General features: G+C 52.3%; 1 protein-coding gene across 1 annotated transcript; it reads right to left on the bottom strand.

The window, feature by feature from the left end:
• Positions 1-13,182: 13,182 nt before the first annotated feature.
• LOC124684147 (alpha-1,3-arabinosyltransferase XAT3-like) lies at positions 13,183-14,949 on the bottom strand. The gene is made up of 2 exons (XM_047218532.1): positions 14,802-14,949; positions 13,183-14,708 (listed from the first exon to the last, which is right to left on the bottom strand). Exons 1-2 carry the CDS (start codon positions 14,923-14,925, stop codon positions 13,483-13,485), a joined length of 1,350 nt encoding a protein of 449 aa, XP_047074488.1. The 5' UTR covers positions 14,926-14,949; the 3' UTR covers positions 13,183-13,482.
• Between the last annotated feature and the right edge of the window lie 1,583 nt (positions 14,950-16,532).

The following is a 16,532-nucleotide window of genomic DNA, read 5'->3' as shown; positions in this document are numbered from 1 at the left end:
CGCCCAAGAAGCTGCCGGGCAATGCGACGAAAGGGGCGAAAGCACCGTTCGCGAAGCCGCGGAAGGCGCCGGCCCCGAAGAAGAGGTCGGAAGGAATGACCGATGATCAGTGGCATGAAAACTGTCTGCGCCGGAAGATGTCGATGAAATGATTCCGCTTCCTTTGGCTAGTTGATAGGGCCATGGAGGTTTACGCGAGGAACTCGAACGGGCATAAGCCGTTCGCGCTGATGCATTGCTATAGCAAGCTCAAAGGGAATGAGAAATGGCGGTTGACGCGCCTGTCGCTGTCCAAGGGGAAGGACGCCATTGATCTGGACGCGGCGTCGGCAACGTCGGCAGGGCGTCCTACTGGCAACAAGGCTGCCAAGGCCGCCTTGGCCGACGCCGGGTCGTGTGAGAAGACGCGGGCGTCGATCACGAAATGCCTCGCGGACGTCTCCTCGACCTTTCTCTCCCGCGCCAAAAAGAACGACGAAAGGTGGGCGGAGCTGCTCAAGAGGCAAGAGGAGAAGTTGGAGCTCAAGAAATGCAGGGACGACATGTGCTCGCTGAGAGCGTCGACAGAGGGAATGTCTCCCCGGACGCGGGCGGCGCACAACTTCTTCAAAGGCCAGATCCTCGACGACATCGAAGCCAAAATGGCGGCGGCCGACGCGGCGGCCCAGGAAGCGGCAGCGGCAGCGACAGCAACTGCGGCGCAAAAGCCGGCTGCCGCGTCTTCGACTGCTACACCATCGTCGGCCTACGCGACGACGGCGGAGGAGACGGAGCATGCACAGCACCAGGCAGATCGCGACGAGGTCGTCGTGATCGACGGGCCTGCGTCGACTCAGGATACGTCGCCGTCGACCAACCCCTTCTTCTAATTTAGCATGCACTATATGGTCTGTAATATGATCGCCGCTACTCTGATCGGCGGGAACTATCTCTTTTGAATGCAAAATTTAAATTCTTGATTGGGGGCGGCGTTTGGGGGACGCGGCTGGGGAGCGACGTCCCCCAAAGGCGGCACGAACAAAACACGTCCCGCAAACGCTCAATCCGGCGCGATTTGGAGGACGCTTTGGGGGACACGGCTGAAGATGCTCTTAATAATAGAAGAAAGTATAGTTCGACCTAAGTCAACCATAATCGGTTGGGTTTCGGCAATTGCAAGGTATTGATGCCAATTTTAAAGGGCTTGCTGGTGAACACAACACGTGCGCCATGAGTAGGTGCACGGACGCCGGAATCACGCACGCCACCACCTCTGTGACAGCATTCTTGTTTGAGAAACAAGAACATAGTTTTATTTTATTTTATTTTATGGTAGATGCTACAATCCAACGGCACGTAAATCAGACATAAAACACGTTTGATTTGATCCGTTTAGGATGTGAAGGACATAGACGGACTTCCCGTCCGTGCACCCAAGGGGCCAACCCATTCAACAAAAGGGGACTTCAAAAAAATCAAAAAATGCGACCTGGGGGGTAAGAAGCCCTTCAAACAACTCAATATAGATGATATTTGGTGTGTACAATAAGAGAGCGGGCGCTAGCACTCGAACTCGGGATCTCACAGGTAGCACAGGTATCAGCACCCGGCAACCATCCAGGCTATGCCTCGGTTCATGGACTTCAAAAACAAAATTCAAACTGAAAAAATTATACAAAGGGTGAATCCAAAATGGCACATCACACACGGCTTATCGAACCGTGACCATGCAAGGGATGCACGTACGGTTTATTTAACCGCTTGGGAAGAACAAAATATCACAAACGGTTAGGACACAACTCCCGGCACGCTTTGACTTCCTTTGTCGTGTATATGACATGCATCGTACTATTTATCGATCGTACATGGCGTATTTGTAAGACCGATGACCATATTGATTTTGCTCTCCCACTTAGGTAGGCACCGTGGGTGCGTTTTACTCGGTTTACACACTCGTTCCTATTAGGTTTATTTTTCTTTTCCTTCTTCGTACTCGTACTCAATTATGAGATTGCTTACCCACATATGCGACATCCAGAAACATGCGTCGAAGCCACAAAAGCATGCCAACTACTGGTACTAGTCCTACTACCACATGTGTGTAGACTGTAGAGTTTCGCTCCTTGACAGGATCAGATTGCTACGGTTCAAGACAAGCAGGACTATATAATCATTAAATTGACATATGATGCGCACTGCTCTACCTAATTCCCTGGCCTTTCCTTGTACTCAAAGCTAGTGTAGCGTACATCTGAAAGAAAAGCCTTGCAAGTATCCGATGTTTACGCTCGAACGTACTTCACTTGTTGGGTATGACCCCCTCACTATACATACGTACCCTGTCTTGTAAATTGTAGTGTAACTTTTTAGAGGTAAGGCCAAAGCCTAACTTTAAATTAATAAGACACGAACCGAGTACAAAGAGATTGCAAAACACCTAGCACCACAAGTTTTCACACACACAAGTTTTGGACCCCTGTCCCAACGCACACAAGCCCCAAGTAACGCCAAGACTACACAGGGATACAACGGAAATCCATAGCCCATAGGATTAGCACGAAGTCATGACGCGACGGTGGTGTGCTGGCGCCGGAGCTCCTCCATCGCGGCGTTCAGAAGGCCCCTTGTAATGTAACTTCAAATTGGTTAACTAAGACAAGAACCATTACTTAACTAAGACAAGAACCATTTCTTGTCTTAGCAGCTCGGTTGGAACAACCCAAGCAATGGCAATGCCATGCTTTTCCTACGTCTTCAGACAGAGATAAAACTGTGGATGAAGCCTCCCTTATAAGCTTCAAATTGAGCTTGGTTAACTGTCAAGTGTTAACCATGTCCCTAGCTAGATGATAATGTTATGTCGTTAGCCCCACATTTGTGTCATGTGTCACTCTCTTTTTCGATAACGGATGCTTTATTACTTTTGGAAAGCAATTACATCCAGCCTCTGCATAACCAGGATGCACACAGCTGTTCAAAGAGTCTGTAACCAACAATGTAAAAGAAAAAACTAGGCGAAATACATATCGGAACGATGAATCATAAATCGCCTAAGGTGTGGGTGGTGCTGCAATCCGTAGACTATGCTGCCACCCATGTAGGGAAAAAGTATCCCTCGCCGTATCCTCCAACCGTGTACGGACCTCCGTAAATAGGTCTCGGTTCTCCATCCGCCGAAGAGGTAACCACGAACGGAGAATACCCGTACATCCGTAGATGACCTGCAACAAAGAACAATTTTTATCATTAAAAATCTTGTCATTTCTACTTAGCCGAGTGCCCGGATAATCGCTAGCGCCCCCACCCTAAGAAGCAACTTAAACCTTGAATCGATACCGTGGAGCCAATTGCCAAAAACATTGGCTACACTAGTCGAGGATACAGGGTAGAAGCAACTTGGATGACTGACCAAATAGATCTCGCAAAATGGCATTGGAAAAAAAGGTGTTTAATAGTTTCATCTTGTTGACAAAAAACACACCTAGTACTTCCATGCCAATTCCGCTTGACAAGATTATCTTTGGTAAGAATAACTCCGCGACGAAGATACCATCCGAAAATTTTTATTTTTAGTGGTATTTTCATCTTCCAGATTTTCTTGTTATTATCAACCGGTATATCAGAATGGAGAATCGCATTGTACAAGGATTTGACTGAAAAAGTACCATCTACATGAAGATTCCATCTAAATTCATCCGGTTCAGTTGATAATTGAATATCTCCCAACCGTTGAATTAAATCATTCCATGCAACAAGCCTTTGTCCAAGCAAAACCCTTCTAAACGTCACATTAGGTGGTGAGGTAGCCATTACTCGTGGCAATGGTATCACCCTTGCGACGGACAATACTATACAAGGCAGGATACTCGCTCACTCAAGGAAGCATTGTCTAACCAAACATCTTCCCGAAGCGTATCCGTTCTCCATTTTTAATAGAGAAAGTACCATGACGAAAGAAAACATTCTTAGTCGCCATTAGACCAGCCCGAAGTGAGAATCCCGGGTTTCCAAACCACTTGGGATAACGCCTTCGAGCCAATGTACTTTCTACGAAGAATAGTTTGCCAAATCCCATCCTCGATAAGAAGCTTAAAAAGCCATTTACCTAGCGAGCTGAGTTCTTAACCTCTAGGTCATGAACTCCAAGTCCACCTTGATCTTTGGGACTACGGACTACACTCCACTTAACCGATCGATATTTCTTTTTCTCGTTGTCCCCTTGCCAAAAGAATCTGGATCGATAATAATCGAGTTTATGCGGAATTCCTTTTGGCGGCGGGAAGAATGATAACATATACGGTACCATATTTGTCGATGCTGAATTAATGAGAACCAATCTCCCTCCGAGGGACAGCAATTTACCCTTCCAACTACTAAGGCGTTTTTGTAATCTTTCTTCCACAATTTTCCATTCAGCAATTGTTAGTCTCCGATAATGAATCGGAATACCCAAATAGCGAATGGGAAATTGGCCTTGCCCACAACCAAACAACTCTGTATATAGAGTCATATCGTTTTGGGCCTCACCGAAACAGAACAACTCACTTTTATGGAAATTGATTTTTAATCCCGATAGCTGCTCAAACGCCGTCAAAATTAATTTGAGATTGCGAGCTTTTTCGAGATCATGATCCATAAAAATAATTGTATCGTCGGCATATTGAAGGATAGATAAACCCCCATCAACCAAATGTGGGATCACACCTTCAATCTGGCCATCAGACTTAGCTCGCTCTATGAGTATTGCCAACATATCCGCTACAATGTTAAACAACATCGGTGATAACGGATCCCCTTGGCGTAACCCCTTTCGTGTTTGAAAATAGTGGCCGGTGTCATCATTAACCCGGATAGCCACACTACCTCCATACACAAAATCGTAAATTAGAGCGCGCCACTCAGGAGAAAAACCTTTCATCCTAAGTGTCTGCAGCTGAGAAAAGACCACTTAACCTTGTCATACGCCTTTTCGAAATCTAATTTTAAAATTACCCCGTTTAATTTCTTAGAATGTAACTCATGTACCGTCTCATGCAACACTGCCACTCCATCAAGGATATTCCTTCCTTGCATAAAAGCGGTCTCGTGAAGGTTGAACGACATGATCCGCAACCGTATTAAGTCTAATGGTGGCCACTTTCGTGAAAATCTTGAAGCCGACGTTTAAAAGGCGAGATAGGTCTATATTGTTGAATCCTTTACTGCCTCATTAACCTTCGGTAACAAAATTACTTCACCAAAATTTAGACGAAATAATTCCGGTTGTCTGTGTGAAGATCACCGAACAAATCTAGAAGATCCGATTTAATAGTATCCCAAAAGGTTTGATAAAACTCTGCTGGAAAACCATCTGGACCCGGTGCTTTGTTGCATTCCATTTGGAAAATAGCCTTCTTAACCTCATCCTCGGAATAAGGTGCGGTTAGTAGGCCATTTTCTTCCATAGAAACTTGGGGTATATCTTCCGTTAAGTCCTCGTTAAGAGAGAAAGAGCTTTCCTCCGGAGGACCAAACAGGTCTTTGTAATAATTAGTAATGTACGATTTAAGCTGCTCGTGGCCTTCAATCACCCCTTCTTCTTGTACAAGAGAATGAATACGCTTTTTCCGATGTCTGCCATTGGCTAAACCATGAAAATATCGCGTATTCGAGTCTCCTTCCAAAATGAATTGGGCTTTAGATCTTTGATACCATTTGAGTTCCTCTTCACGAAGAAGACTCGCCATTTGTGCATTGGATTGATTCTTAAGATCAATCTCCTGCGTAGACAGCGGTCTCACTTCCGCGATGGCCTCAAGATCATCAATCTCTTTAGACAAGCGAGCCTTCTCTTTTTTCAAAATACCCGCCATATGAGCAGCCCAACCGGAGAGATGCTTGCGCATAGCGCGCATCTTATTATTCCATCTCAAAATTGGCGAGCCACCCCGGACTGGTCTTTCCCAAACCGTCTTAACCATCTCATGAAAACCCTCACGATGTAACCAACCAAGTTCAAATTTGAACGGTCGCTTACAAACAGGTCGAGGATTCCCGGTGGTTAATAGGATAGGAGCATGGTCGGACAGTTTTTCGATACGTTCTAGTGCACGGACGGACACCATAGGATATTTTTGTTCCCATTCGGTATCCATCAACACGCGATCTAGTTTTTCGTATGTGGGTTCGGGTAAACTCGTTGGCCCAAGTAAGCTGTCGACCAGACATGAAAACCTCTCTTAAATCTAAGCTATCAATGACAGCATTAAACAAGAAAGGCCAATGTCCATCAAAAAGGCCTTTGCTTTTCTCATGAGGGAATCTCAGCAAATTAAAATCCCCTCCGATTAAAATCGGGTGCGGATTATCTTTTGCAAGATTTACCAACTCACGTAAAAAGTCGGCCTTAAAGGCATCTTGGGCAGCACCATACACGAGCGACCGGACTCCAAATGAAACCATCCGCTTTGTTCCGAATATCGAGTTTAATATGATACTCGCCATCAGAACTAGCTAAGACTGTCATGGTGTCTATACGGACGCCCAGTAAAATACCCCCAGATCTACCACGAGGCGGGCGAGAAAACCACTGAAAGTTAATCCCGCCAGATATCCGGTCGAGAAAACTCTGTGAGAAATTTCGCCTGCCCGTCTCAGATATAGCGATAAAATCTAAATCATAGTCTCTACAACCATCAGCAATGTGAGAATGTTTAGCCAAGTCACCAAGACCTCTGCTATTCCGAAACATGCCATTCATCGAGAGACTATTTTAGATTTAGTATTTTTGCCATATCTACGAGACTTCTTACCAGCGGACGATCTAGAACCACGAGCGAAGCATCAAGATCATAAACCGAACCGAGCTCCGAGTGTTCTAAATCGACCTCCGTAACACTCCCAACTATAGCCGAGAGAAGATGACCATCTAGGATGTCCTCATCTTCATCATCGTCTATGGTTGAGGTGGTGAGCTCAGTGGATCCATTTGAAGCAACCGTTAAACGGTCAAGCTCCATTTGTCTCAACACATTAGCCGAAGCTACAATCTCATCAGACCGACTACCTAAAGAGACCCCTACTCTACATAAATTAGATGCAATTCGAGAATCCGAAAAGAAGTAAACGACTTGGCTGTATGTTTAGTACCTGCCGTGTCGAGGTTCGGTTCCGCCTTGCGCCGCATAGCTCTCCGCATCACATCTTCATCCGTGACACCCGCTCCATCCTCCGCCACCGCATACCTCCCACTCCTCCTCACTCGTCGGCTGCATAGCCGGTGGAGGACCCGTGGGCTGAGGCTGCGGTGCGGCTGGTGGGGAGACGGACTCGAGCGAGGCGAGGCGAAACCATAGACGACGTCGAAGGATGAACGAGCGGTGCGGGGGTGGATGTCGAGGAAGCCCCCGCACGCGAGCTCGGCCGCGACGCCGCTGCCCCTCTAGGTGACCGGAGGTGCGCAAGGTGGGCTGGGGCTCCTCTCCGGCCCGACCTGCACTCCCGTCGGAGAGAGGCTCGACGCCACCACCCCGACAGGGCGAAGGAGACGCGACGGGTGGGCTGGGGCTCCTCCCCAACCCGACCGGTACCGCCACCGAAGGAAAGACTTGGGGCGACCCCGGCCCCATCCTCTCATCGGCAGCGCCGGGGGCGGCCGCGCCCGGCCCGGCCCGGTGCCGGTCCCTGCTGGCCCCCGCCAAAGGCCGCCGGCTGCAGCGAGTCGCCGGCCTGCCACCGGCCGGCTGCAGCTGCTCCTCCGCGGCGTCACACGCCTGCGCCCTCGCCGGCACAACCTCGGTGGGTTGATGCCCCGGGGTGGCCGTGTGCTCCGCCGACTCAAGAGGAAGCGTCGTCTGTACCCTCTCCGTCTGCGGTGATGTAGAAGACGGAGCGGGCACTAACGAGGAAGCACCCGTCGGCGAAGCCGACGAAACGGGACGAGTCCTCCCCTGCATAAAAGATCGAACGCGAGACGGAGAAGACGTCCTGGTCGAGGATGGCGGAGTGGCCACCAAGTGTGGAGACACCGTCAAAGCTCGCGCCACAATCTCCCGGCCCCTGTCCGTCCTCGGCGAGTGGTTAAACGGGGTCAAAGCCACCTGAGTAACCGGTGCCGAAACTGTGCCAGAAGAATGTCCAGACGCGTGACCATCGACCTCCATATGTGATGACCCTGGTGCCAAATCTGCTGCGGGATCATCAAGCCCCTCATCCTCAAAGCCATGAGACGCATCATCATCATCATCCCCCTTCCAGAAGAAAGGTCTAAACCGCGGATCAGGCTTATACCCCGTGGCCTCACGACGAAAACGAAATCTATAACCATTAAGTCGAAGGCGAGCCAAGACCTCTAAGCATGGAGCTCGTCGCGAGACTTATCCTTCTCCAAAACAGAAACATTCCTCATGGCCACCTGGATCCGAACTATCCCACGACTCCGGAGTGTATATAAATCCACATCAAGAGTAGAACCAATAAAAGTCCCAATGGCCCATAAACCCGAGAAAATGACGGAGCGAATCCGGTACACCTTCGACATGCACCCACACGAGGCTCCATGACAAACTCGGGAGTAACATCCTGATGAACCCAAGCCGAAACAACAACCTGCGCATTAACCTTAGGTACACTCATCTGCATACCGTCGATTCTCAACAAGTCCTCAGCTGTAGGTATCGCAATCAAGAAAGCATTGTTATCATGAGGCACCGCCTCCCACTTCCAAGTAGGATTACCCGGACACATGCGAGCCATGAGGTTCTGGACATCTACCGCAGCGACAGTCCCCTCCCCTGACACTTGTACCAAGGCTGTAGGTGCTCCGGAGTAGGACAAGCTGCGGCTGATACAGCGAATCGGGGATCCGAAGATCAAGCGTAGCGTCATTACCACATCCAACCAAAGAGCTCATGGGCCCGGGAGTCTTCGAACAGGGCACCGAATGGTCGGGTGTGCTCCGGAGTCGCGAGACCAAGCAATAGTGAATCACCTTGCAGTTCTTTGTCGCATGAGAATTGTCCGCGCATTTCCGGCAGCGACCCACTTTCTTCGGCTTCAAAGGCGGAGCTGCGGCGACGAGGAGCAGGTATGGGCAACTCGCTGCGATCCAGGGGGCGCCTCCACCAAAGGATTAGCAGCCGGCATACCCCCCGGAGGTGGTGGCTGCGGCACCATACTCGCACCTGCAGGTGGCGGCACGGCAGCTGCCCCTCCCGCCACGAGCAGCCACGCCCACGGGCTTCTTCTTTCTCCTCTTCTTGGCTTGCCCCGGTTGTGCCGGGCTGCTGCCGATTAGCCGGCTGCGGAGGTGCGACCGGCTGCTGCACCGTAGGATAGTGATAATATTGCCCCGGTGCACGGCTGGTACTGCTCGTGGCGGCGCAAGCGGCTGCTGCTCGCTGCGGCATGAATTGCGCAGCCGGGATCCGAGGTGGAGGCGGGCGGAACCCCACCCGAGGTCGAGGCGGAGCCGAAGGCGCGGGCGGCATGAGGGCTCCTGCCGGCCACCCTCGGAAGCCCGGCGGCCCTTGGTACGAAACATTAGCCGCCACACCAGCCCGGCTGCACGAGAAGACGGCACCGCCGGGCCTTGCGGAGCCCCCGGCGGCGCGGCACGCGGAGGTTCTACGGGGCCTCGCTGCGCCCCGGCGGCACAGCACGGGGCGGCCCGGCCATGCCTCCGGCCACGACTCCCCTAGCAACCACGTCGGCGAAGGAACGGTTGCGAGGCGTGCCGAAGAAGGGTGGCGAGATTGAAGGACGTAGAGATCGCGGCGGCGCGGAAGAATTCGAGGCGGCGACGGCGTGGTTCGCAGGTGGAGGCGATCGTATGATCGTATGTCGGTCAGCAGAGATCGAATATCTCGTACGCCGATCATCCATCTGCAAGCCCACCAACGCCCTACACAGGCCGGCCCAGCAGCTCCGCGGCCCACCAACGTCTGACGCCGCCGATCCCGCCTCCGCAGTTTCGAAACGAGGAGAATCCGCCTCCTGCGCCTCCAACTCCGGCGAGGAGGATCCGCCGCCCGCTCGATCCGACGCCCTCATCGCAATGTCGATGAAATCGCCGAACACCGCCGGCGGCGTGAACCTCTTTGGAGGAAGAGGACCCTTCCATCCTTTGATCCTCAAGGGCTGGCGAGGAAGCCTGCGTCCCGGCGGTGAACTAGAGATAGCTCTGGAATTCGCCTTCACTGGAGGCCGCGAGGGAGACACCGAGCGAGCTCTCGCCCCGATCGACGTCGCCGGCGTCCTCCGCTCCCATGTCCTTGCATCAGCTCCTGGGAAGCCAATCTTCTCCCAAAAATCCTCCAACACCGCTGCCAGATCTTGAGACCCAACCGTGGCGATCGGCAAGACTCGCGGCTCGTCGCCAAGCCCTGCCCACGCCACTTCCTCCGCCACCGTCATCTCCTCATCCGCCGCCGAAACCTCTAAGGCCTCAAAACGACTCCCTGAGCACGAGGAGGGATCGGTCTGAAAGGAGATGGGCGGCAGATGGAATCGCCGGTGGGAGGAACGGCCTGGCACCAGCCATGGATCGGGCGCACGAGGCGCCTCAGGCGTCGCCTCCGGCGTCGCCTCGGTCATCGCCTCACTAACTCGTTGCTAGTGGCCAGTCATTGATTGCATGGTCATTGATTCCCACCTCGAGGAGGAAGCCATATACGTAGTATGGATCAACCCTGGCGTCACTCTCTTGCTGGACCAGAAGTCTCCAGCACGTAAAGCACTAGTGATAAAGCAGCAGCTGACCCGGGCAAGAAGAGCTTCTGGAGACGCACTTAGGGCATGCCCAATGCATTGCTTTAGAGGTGCTGCCTCACACCTTTAGTTAGGTTCGGATGGTCCAAAGTAGGTTCGGATGAGGAGGCAGCCTCCTCTTCAGGAAGTGGGATCTTAAGCCTTAAAAGCATGCTTTTTGGAGAGAGAAAGAGATACATAGTGTCATATTTGTAGGGTCGCTCCTCTCTTTTTTTTTACTAAAGTTGTAGCTTCCAATAAAGAGATAAAATTCAACATGTTGCTTCTGACAACTTTTTTACATGGAGCAACTAGTTGTGTATGCCATCATTCTGTCATACCCTAGCAGCACAACATGCCCAAAGCTCAAAGCACCCTAGCTAACTGACGGCATCCGAAAGCTACATTTCCTCTGCCGGTTAAGGTCAAAGAGCTGAGCCGGACAAGAGGTCTCAGCTAGTTGACCATTTAAAAGTTAAAACCAGTTGCCATTACCTGCTGGAACATCAGACATCTGCTTCTGAGAAGAACTCCACACTTTCCTGGTAGTGATACCATCCACCTTTTGTTTTTCCAAATTCAGTACTGAAATAATGAAGTTTCAGACTTGGAATTGAGCAGACAATAGTACGAAAGTAGAGAGTGAAATTTCAGTTGAAACCGTGTTCAGCTCCGCAGATGGCACGACTGAGCTATCATCCACACACACACGCACACGTACAAGAAGTTGGGGGCGTACGCTTTGCTTACGATACAGGAGACTTTCTGCAACAAGATCATGTAAGGCAACAGCAGCCAACAGAAATCTGGTGGCTCCCTGCGAACCAAGTGGCCGGCAATCGATCAGATACCGCGATCGATCGTCGTGGAAGCCGAGCTGTTTCCTGGTGCTGCCTGCTCCTCTTTACCTACTTCCACAATTTATATCGTTGTTTCGTTCAGTCACGAACTAAAACCGCAACAAGAATTATGAAACGGACGAAGTAGCTACGAACCGCGTGGGAGGAACGGGTAATTTAAAGCAAGGTTAAACGGTTCTTATCCACTTCTGCTCCGGTGCTCCTTCCCTGGAAAAAATATGGACGCGTAAAATACAATAACGGTGGAGATCTTCTAATAGATGTTCGTAAGAGGGCTCACGATCGTAATTTTGAGTGTAGATCCACCGTCCGTACAACCATATACAGACCCGTATGGTCCGTGTTGTATTGTATCTCGTTTTATACGTATCTACGGTCACGTGTGTGCTGAAATAGAAAAATACTATAAAGATCTTGCTCATGTCACCTCTTCTTTTCCTTGCGCGATGTATACATACCGTATCAATATAGACAGTTATACATGGGCTAGATATGAATTTCGGCAGATCCAACATAGGAAAAAATATCAACTATGACCCTTCAACTTAGTTTAGGTGGAGCACCGGAGTAGCCCTCGTTCTTATCTGAAAGACACTGCTAAATGGTCGTCGGTTGTACGGGCGTTTTCCGGAGGTGATGGATGTATCGAATCTAATGATCACGTTTAGCGCAGGGCCATTGTGTGGTTAACTTGGCTGCTTAGAATAATAACATAGGAAAAGGAAGCGCCTAGCTAGCTTTCGGTTGGTACCCTGTTGTTATCTTTCATCTTTTTTCGTGTGGAGAACAGAGGAGCAACCACTTCACCTTGCCGTGCTTCTAGTTTAAGACCTTTTCCCGCCGGTGTTTGCGTGCGTCTGCACTTTCCCTTGCATTGTTAAATTCTGAAGAAACTTCCACTCTTTTATTCTTCTTCAGACAATCAGACAGATAAAACATGTTCAGGGTTGCTCTGTAGAGATAAGGCTAAGGGCTTCGAAGTACTGCCTAACATAAGCTACTCTAACGATATGATGTTGTCGAGTCGAGCGATAAGGTTGGAGCCTCCGAAGCTGGTCCGAGAACTATAGTTGAGGCTTACTGAAGTGGTCAGCAAAAAAATAGTTGAGGCCTCCTAAACTGGTTCAAAAATAAAAGCTGAAGCCTCCCAAACTGGCTCAAAATATAAAAGTTGAAGCCTACAAACTACTAGTTTAAAAGCTATAGTTGTGGCATCCTAAACTGACCCAAAAAGCATAGTTCTGGCCTCCTAAACCGGTCCAGAAAAAATATCAAGGCGAAGCCACCGAAACTGGTGCGAATTGAAAGCATTTGTCCGAATATGTCTGAAAACAGAGCTGTTGAGAATGAGGGGGCATGCATTGCTCGCCACAAACTAGTTAAAGCCTCCTAAACTTGTCTTAAAAAAAACAGTTGAAGCCTCCTACACTGGTCCAGGAAAAAAGAAGTTAAAGCCTCCAAAACTGGTCTGAGTTGAAGGCATTTGTCTGAATTTGTCTGAAACTAGTGGTGTTGAGAAGGAGGGGGACAGCATCGCATGATGAAAAGACATTCAGGACCAGAAAAACAACAATTGTTCACATGCCCTGTCTCTGATAATGCTAAAGCGATCACTCGATGAGTCCCCATGTGGGCAAAATAATTACTCTCATGTGGGCTTGGTATAATCAATCGATTTACAAAGTGTGTAATTAATTAGGCTTTGCACACTTGTTGCCTATGCTGTGACACGAACTTGTTCGTCTCTTCGTCCTTTACCAAAAAAAAAAAAATGAAGAAAGAAACAATGAAAGAAATGAATCTTGCCATGACAAGAAGAACAACAAATCAAGAAGAGGACAGAAGCATCGGGGGGAAGAAGAGGAAGAAGGTCTAATCTAGCACGAAGGAACTCGCAGGCTGGCTGCAGAGCTCAATGTCAGGGCAGGAGGCTTCTGGCGTGCTCGAGCGCGTCGGCGAACTTGGTGAGGTTGAGGGTGACGCTCTGCTTGTCGAGGTAGACGGTCTTGATGGCGTCCCAGCCCTTCTTGTGCACGTCGTAGGGGTGCTGCAGGTAGAAATGGTCCTTGGGGTAGAGGTTCTTGAGCGAGCTCTCCTCCAGCGACACGTTGTACTCCATGTAGGTCACGTCCATGTCCTTGGCCGGGTCCTTGAAGGTCACCCGGGACAGCCACTCGAGCCCGCCGAACGGCACCACCTGCACCAGCACGGCGCGGCTGGGGAGGAACACCATGTTGGTGAGCCCGGCGCCGTGCACGCCCATCATGACGTCGGCGGAGTTGACGAGGCGCGCGAAGTTGGGCATGTCGGTGTGGTTGTCCGGCTCGGCGATGCGCACGTCGAACTGCGCCAGCGCGGCGGCGTGCGCCATGGCGCGCTCGTTGAGGAAGCGGCGGGAGGACTTGCGGGAGATGATGAGGAGCCGGGGCTTGATGTGCGATGCGACGTCGCGCTTGAGGTGGAAGGCGCGGCGGAGGAGGCGCTTGAAGTCGGCGACGGTCTCGCCGCCCGGGGAGCGGGTGGCGTCGATGCCCATGGCGCGGTGGAAGGTGGAGCCGATGACGATGCGCGGGAAGCAGTGCACCTCCTGGTCGTTGTCCACGTCGATGACGTCGTAGTTGGAGAGGTGGCGGAAGAGCGGCGTGAACTTGTCCAGCCACCAGTCCTTGATGTCGGTGAGCAGGAACTGCACTTCGCCGCCGAAGTGGTGGGTGCTGGTGAAGAGCGGGACGAGCACGTCGGTGTAGTCGTGGTACAGGTTGCCCGCGAAGCCGCCGCTGGAGAAGAGGAAGGCCGGGACGGAGTGGTTCCGGGTGCAGAGCGGCGGGATGACCGTCTCGTTGGAGGCGCCGAAGGGGAGGAGCGCGAACTCGCGGACGTCGTCCATGGCGACCGCGTCGTGTCGGCGCGCGTACGGCTTGGTCCGCCATTCTTTGTCGAGAGGGCTGATGTAGATTTTGGAGTGGTTGCCGTCGACCCGGATGTCCCCCACCGCCGCGCACCGCTCGGAGCGCTTGCTGGTGTTGTAGCAGGTGGGGCGGCTCGGGTCGAAGTCCTCCTCCCCGATCGGGCCCGAGATCTTGTACCGGCTGCCGTCGTAGTCGTCGTCGATCTCCACCTCCAGCAACGGCGCCGGCTTGTTGGCTGCACCCACCGATTGACGTCAGGCTCAGCATTTCGGAACACCATGTATGAAGAAAGCAGAGGATCAAGAATGGGGAATGACTGGGGACGTACGGTATGGGGTTGTGCAGTAGCGGGCCTTGATGAAGGTGAGGACGCAGAGGGAGAGCAGCATGGTGATGACCATGGCGGAGTTGCCCATCCGCCGCGGCTCCTGCCGCGACCTCGGCTGCTTCATCGCCGCCACCGTCGCCGCCCGGCCACGTCCGGCACGGTGGTTTGTCTTGTCCGGACCCGAAGCAAGCGGACAATGGACGCGGGAGCTGTGCGGAGCAATGGTATTAAAGGAGGGGTTGGTGGAAGCGATGGCGATGGAGCGCGCGGAGGAGGAGGTTGGTTGGTGGGCTCGCCGGCCGTCCGTGGTGGGTGGCTCACTGGCTCGACCGCTTGCTTGACCTGAGGGACCCGGCAACCTGCTGCTGCTATTATGCTACTCCTAGTACAGTAAGTACAGGACCAGTGCCGGAGACTAACGACCTCCAGCTCCCTTCATCGTCGTCGTCGATTGGCGGAGGACGGACGGTCCCGACGTTCCGCCGTTGCAGTCACCTACATATATAAGGGCATCTCCGAGCGACCATTTGCGTATGGACCCTGCTCTAGCGAGGCGCAAAGTGACCGGGTTGTTTTAGATTTGCGTCTCTGTGGACGTTCCGCGGTCGCAGCGAGTGTTCGCCGAAACTTACGTAGGACCCGCGCGTCAGTGACAGGGAGGCCGATAACATTCCCGCCAGTGGAAATTTTCCGCGCGAAAAATCAAAATAGACCGGTGCGAGCAGTTTAGAAGCGATGGACGTCCTCGCCGCTGCAACCACTACCATGGATTCCGAGGTAACCCTCGCACCCGCCGCCCCACACTCCGCCATAGCCACGACCATAGCCACAATGGACGCTAAGCCGAAGGCGGCAAAGAAGGTGTTGTCCAAGGAGGAGAAAGACGTCGAGACCGCGAAGCGTCGCGGCCGGCGCAGGAACCTGAAGGAGAGGAATGCAGCGGCCGCCGCCATGGAGGCGAACCAACAGGCGTGGCAGATGCAGCTGAAAGCCTGCCGCGCGCAAGTAGGCCTCCATCCGAGATTAGCGGAGGCCTACATGCTCGCCAAACGTGAGGGGATCACCGGTGTCGCTCCTCCGACCTCGTCGGTGAGCTCGGTAAGTTCCCAGCTGCGTCTTGAAACTCCCGCTCCCTTACAGGTCCACCCGGCGTCGCGGTTAGCCTCCGGCGTGCCGCTGGTGCAGTTCAACGGGGCGCCGGTTCCCGACCTCAACCAGACGCCAAGAAGCGGTGACTCGTGCCTAGGGGCGACACACAAGACGCGTCAGCTGCCGGAGGAGAGCATGCCGATGCCCCGCATCCTGTTTGACGAAATGGCACCATCTGCCCCGACGATGGACGACCAGGTACGTGAGCTCTCTCCATGTGTGCGACTGCCGTGTGTCATGGGTCTGACGCCCGGTGATTCATAGGCCTATTGGAAGGACCGGAATGACAAAGACATCGAGGCTATGATCTACGGCGGCGGCTTCGTTGGCGACGCCGGGGCCGGGTTAGGCCCGCATGATGAGTGGGCACCGAAGCAAGATGCGGAGGACATCAATGCCGCACGACTGTTCTCCACCCAACCCACGCAACCAACACCTGTGTGCGTCGACGACTATGAGGACGCGCCAATAGGGCTTGTCCTCGCCACGGACAATGCTACCAAGAAGAAGGGGGAGAGCCACAGGACACAAGGATTCATCGACGACGAGGACAAGTGTTTGTGCGACACGTGGCTGGCCACA

Source organism: Lolium rigidum, chromosome 1, assembly GCF_022539505.1.
Source record: "Lolium rigidum isolate FL_2022 chromosome 1, APGP_CSIRO_Lrig_0.1, whole genome shotgun sequence".
In the NCBI taxonomy this organism is placed as follows: Eukaryota; Viridiplantae; Streptophyta; class Magnoliopsida; order Poales; family Poaceae; genus Lolium; species Lolium rigidum.
This window is presented reverse-complemented; position numbering and strand designations above follow the sequence as displayed.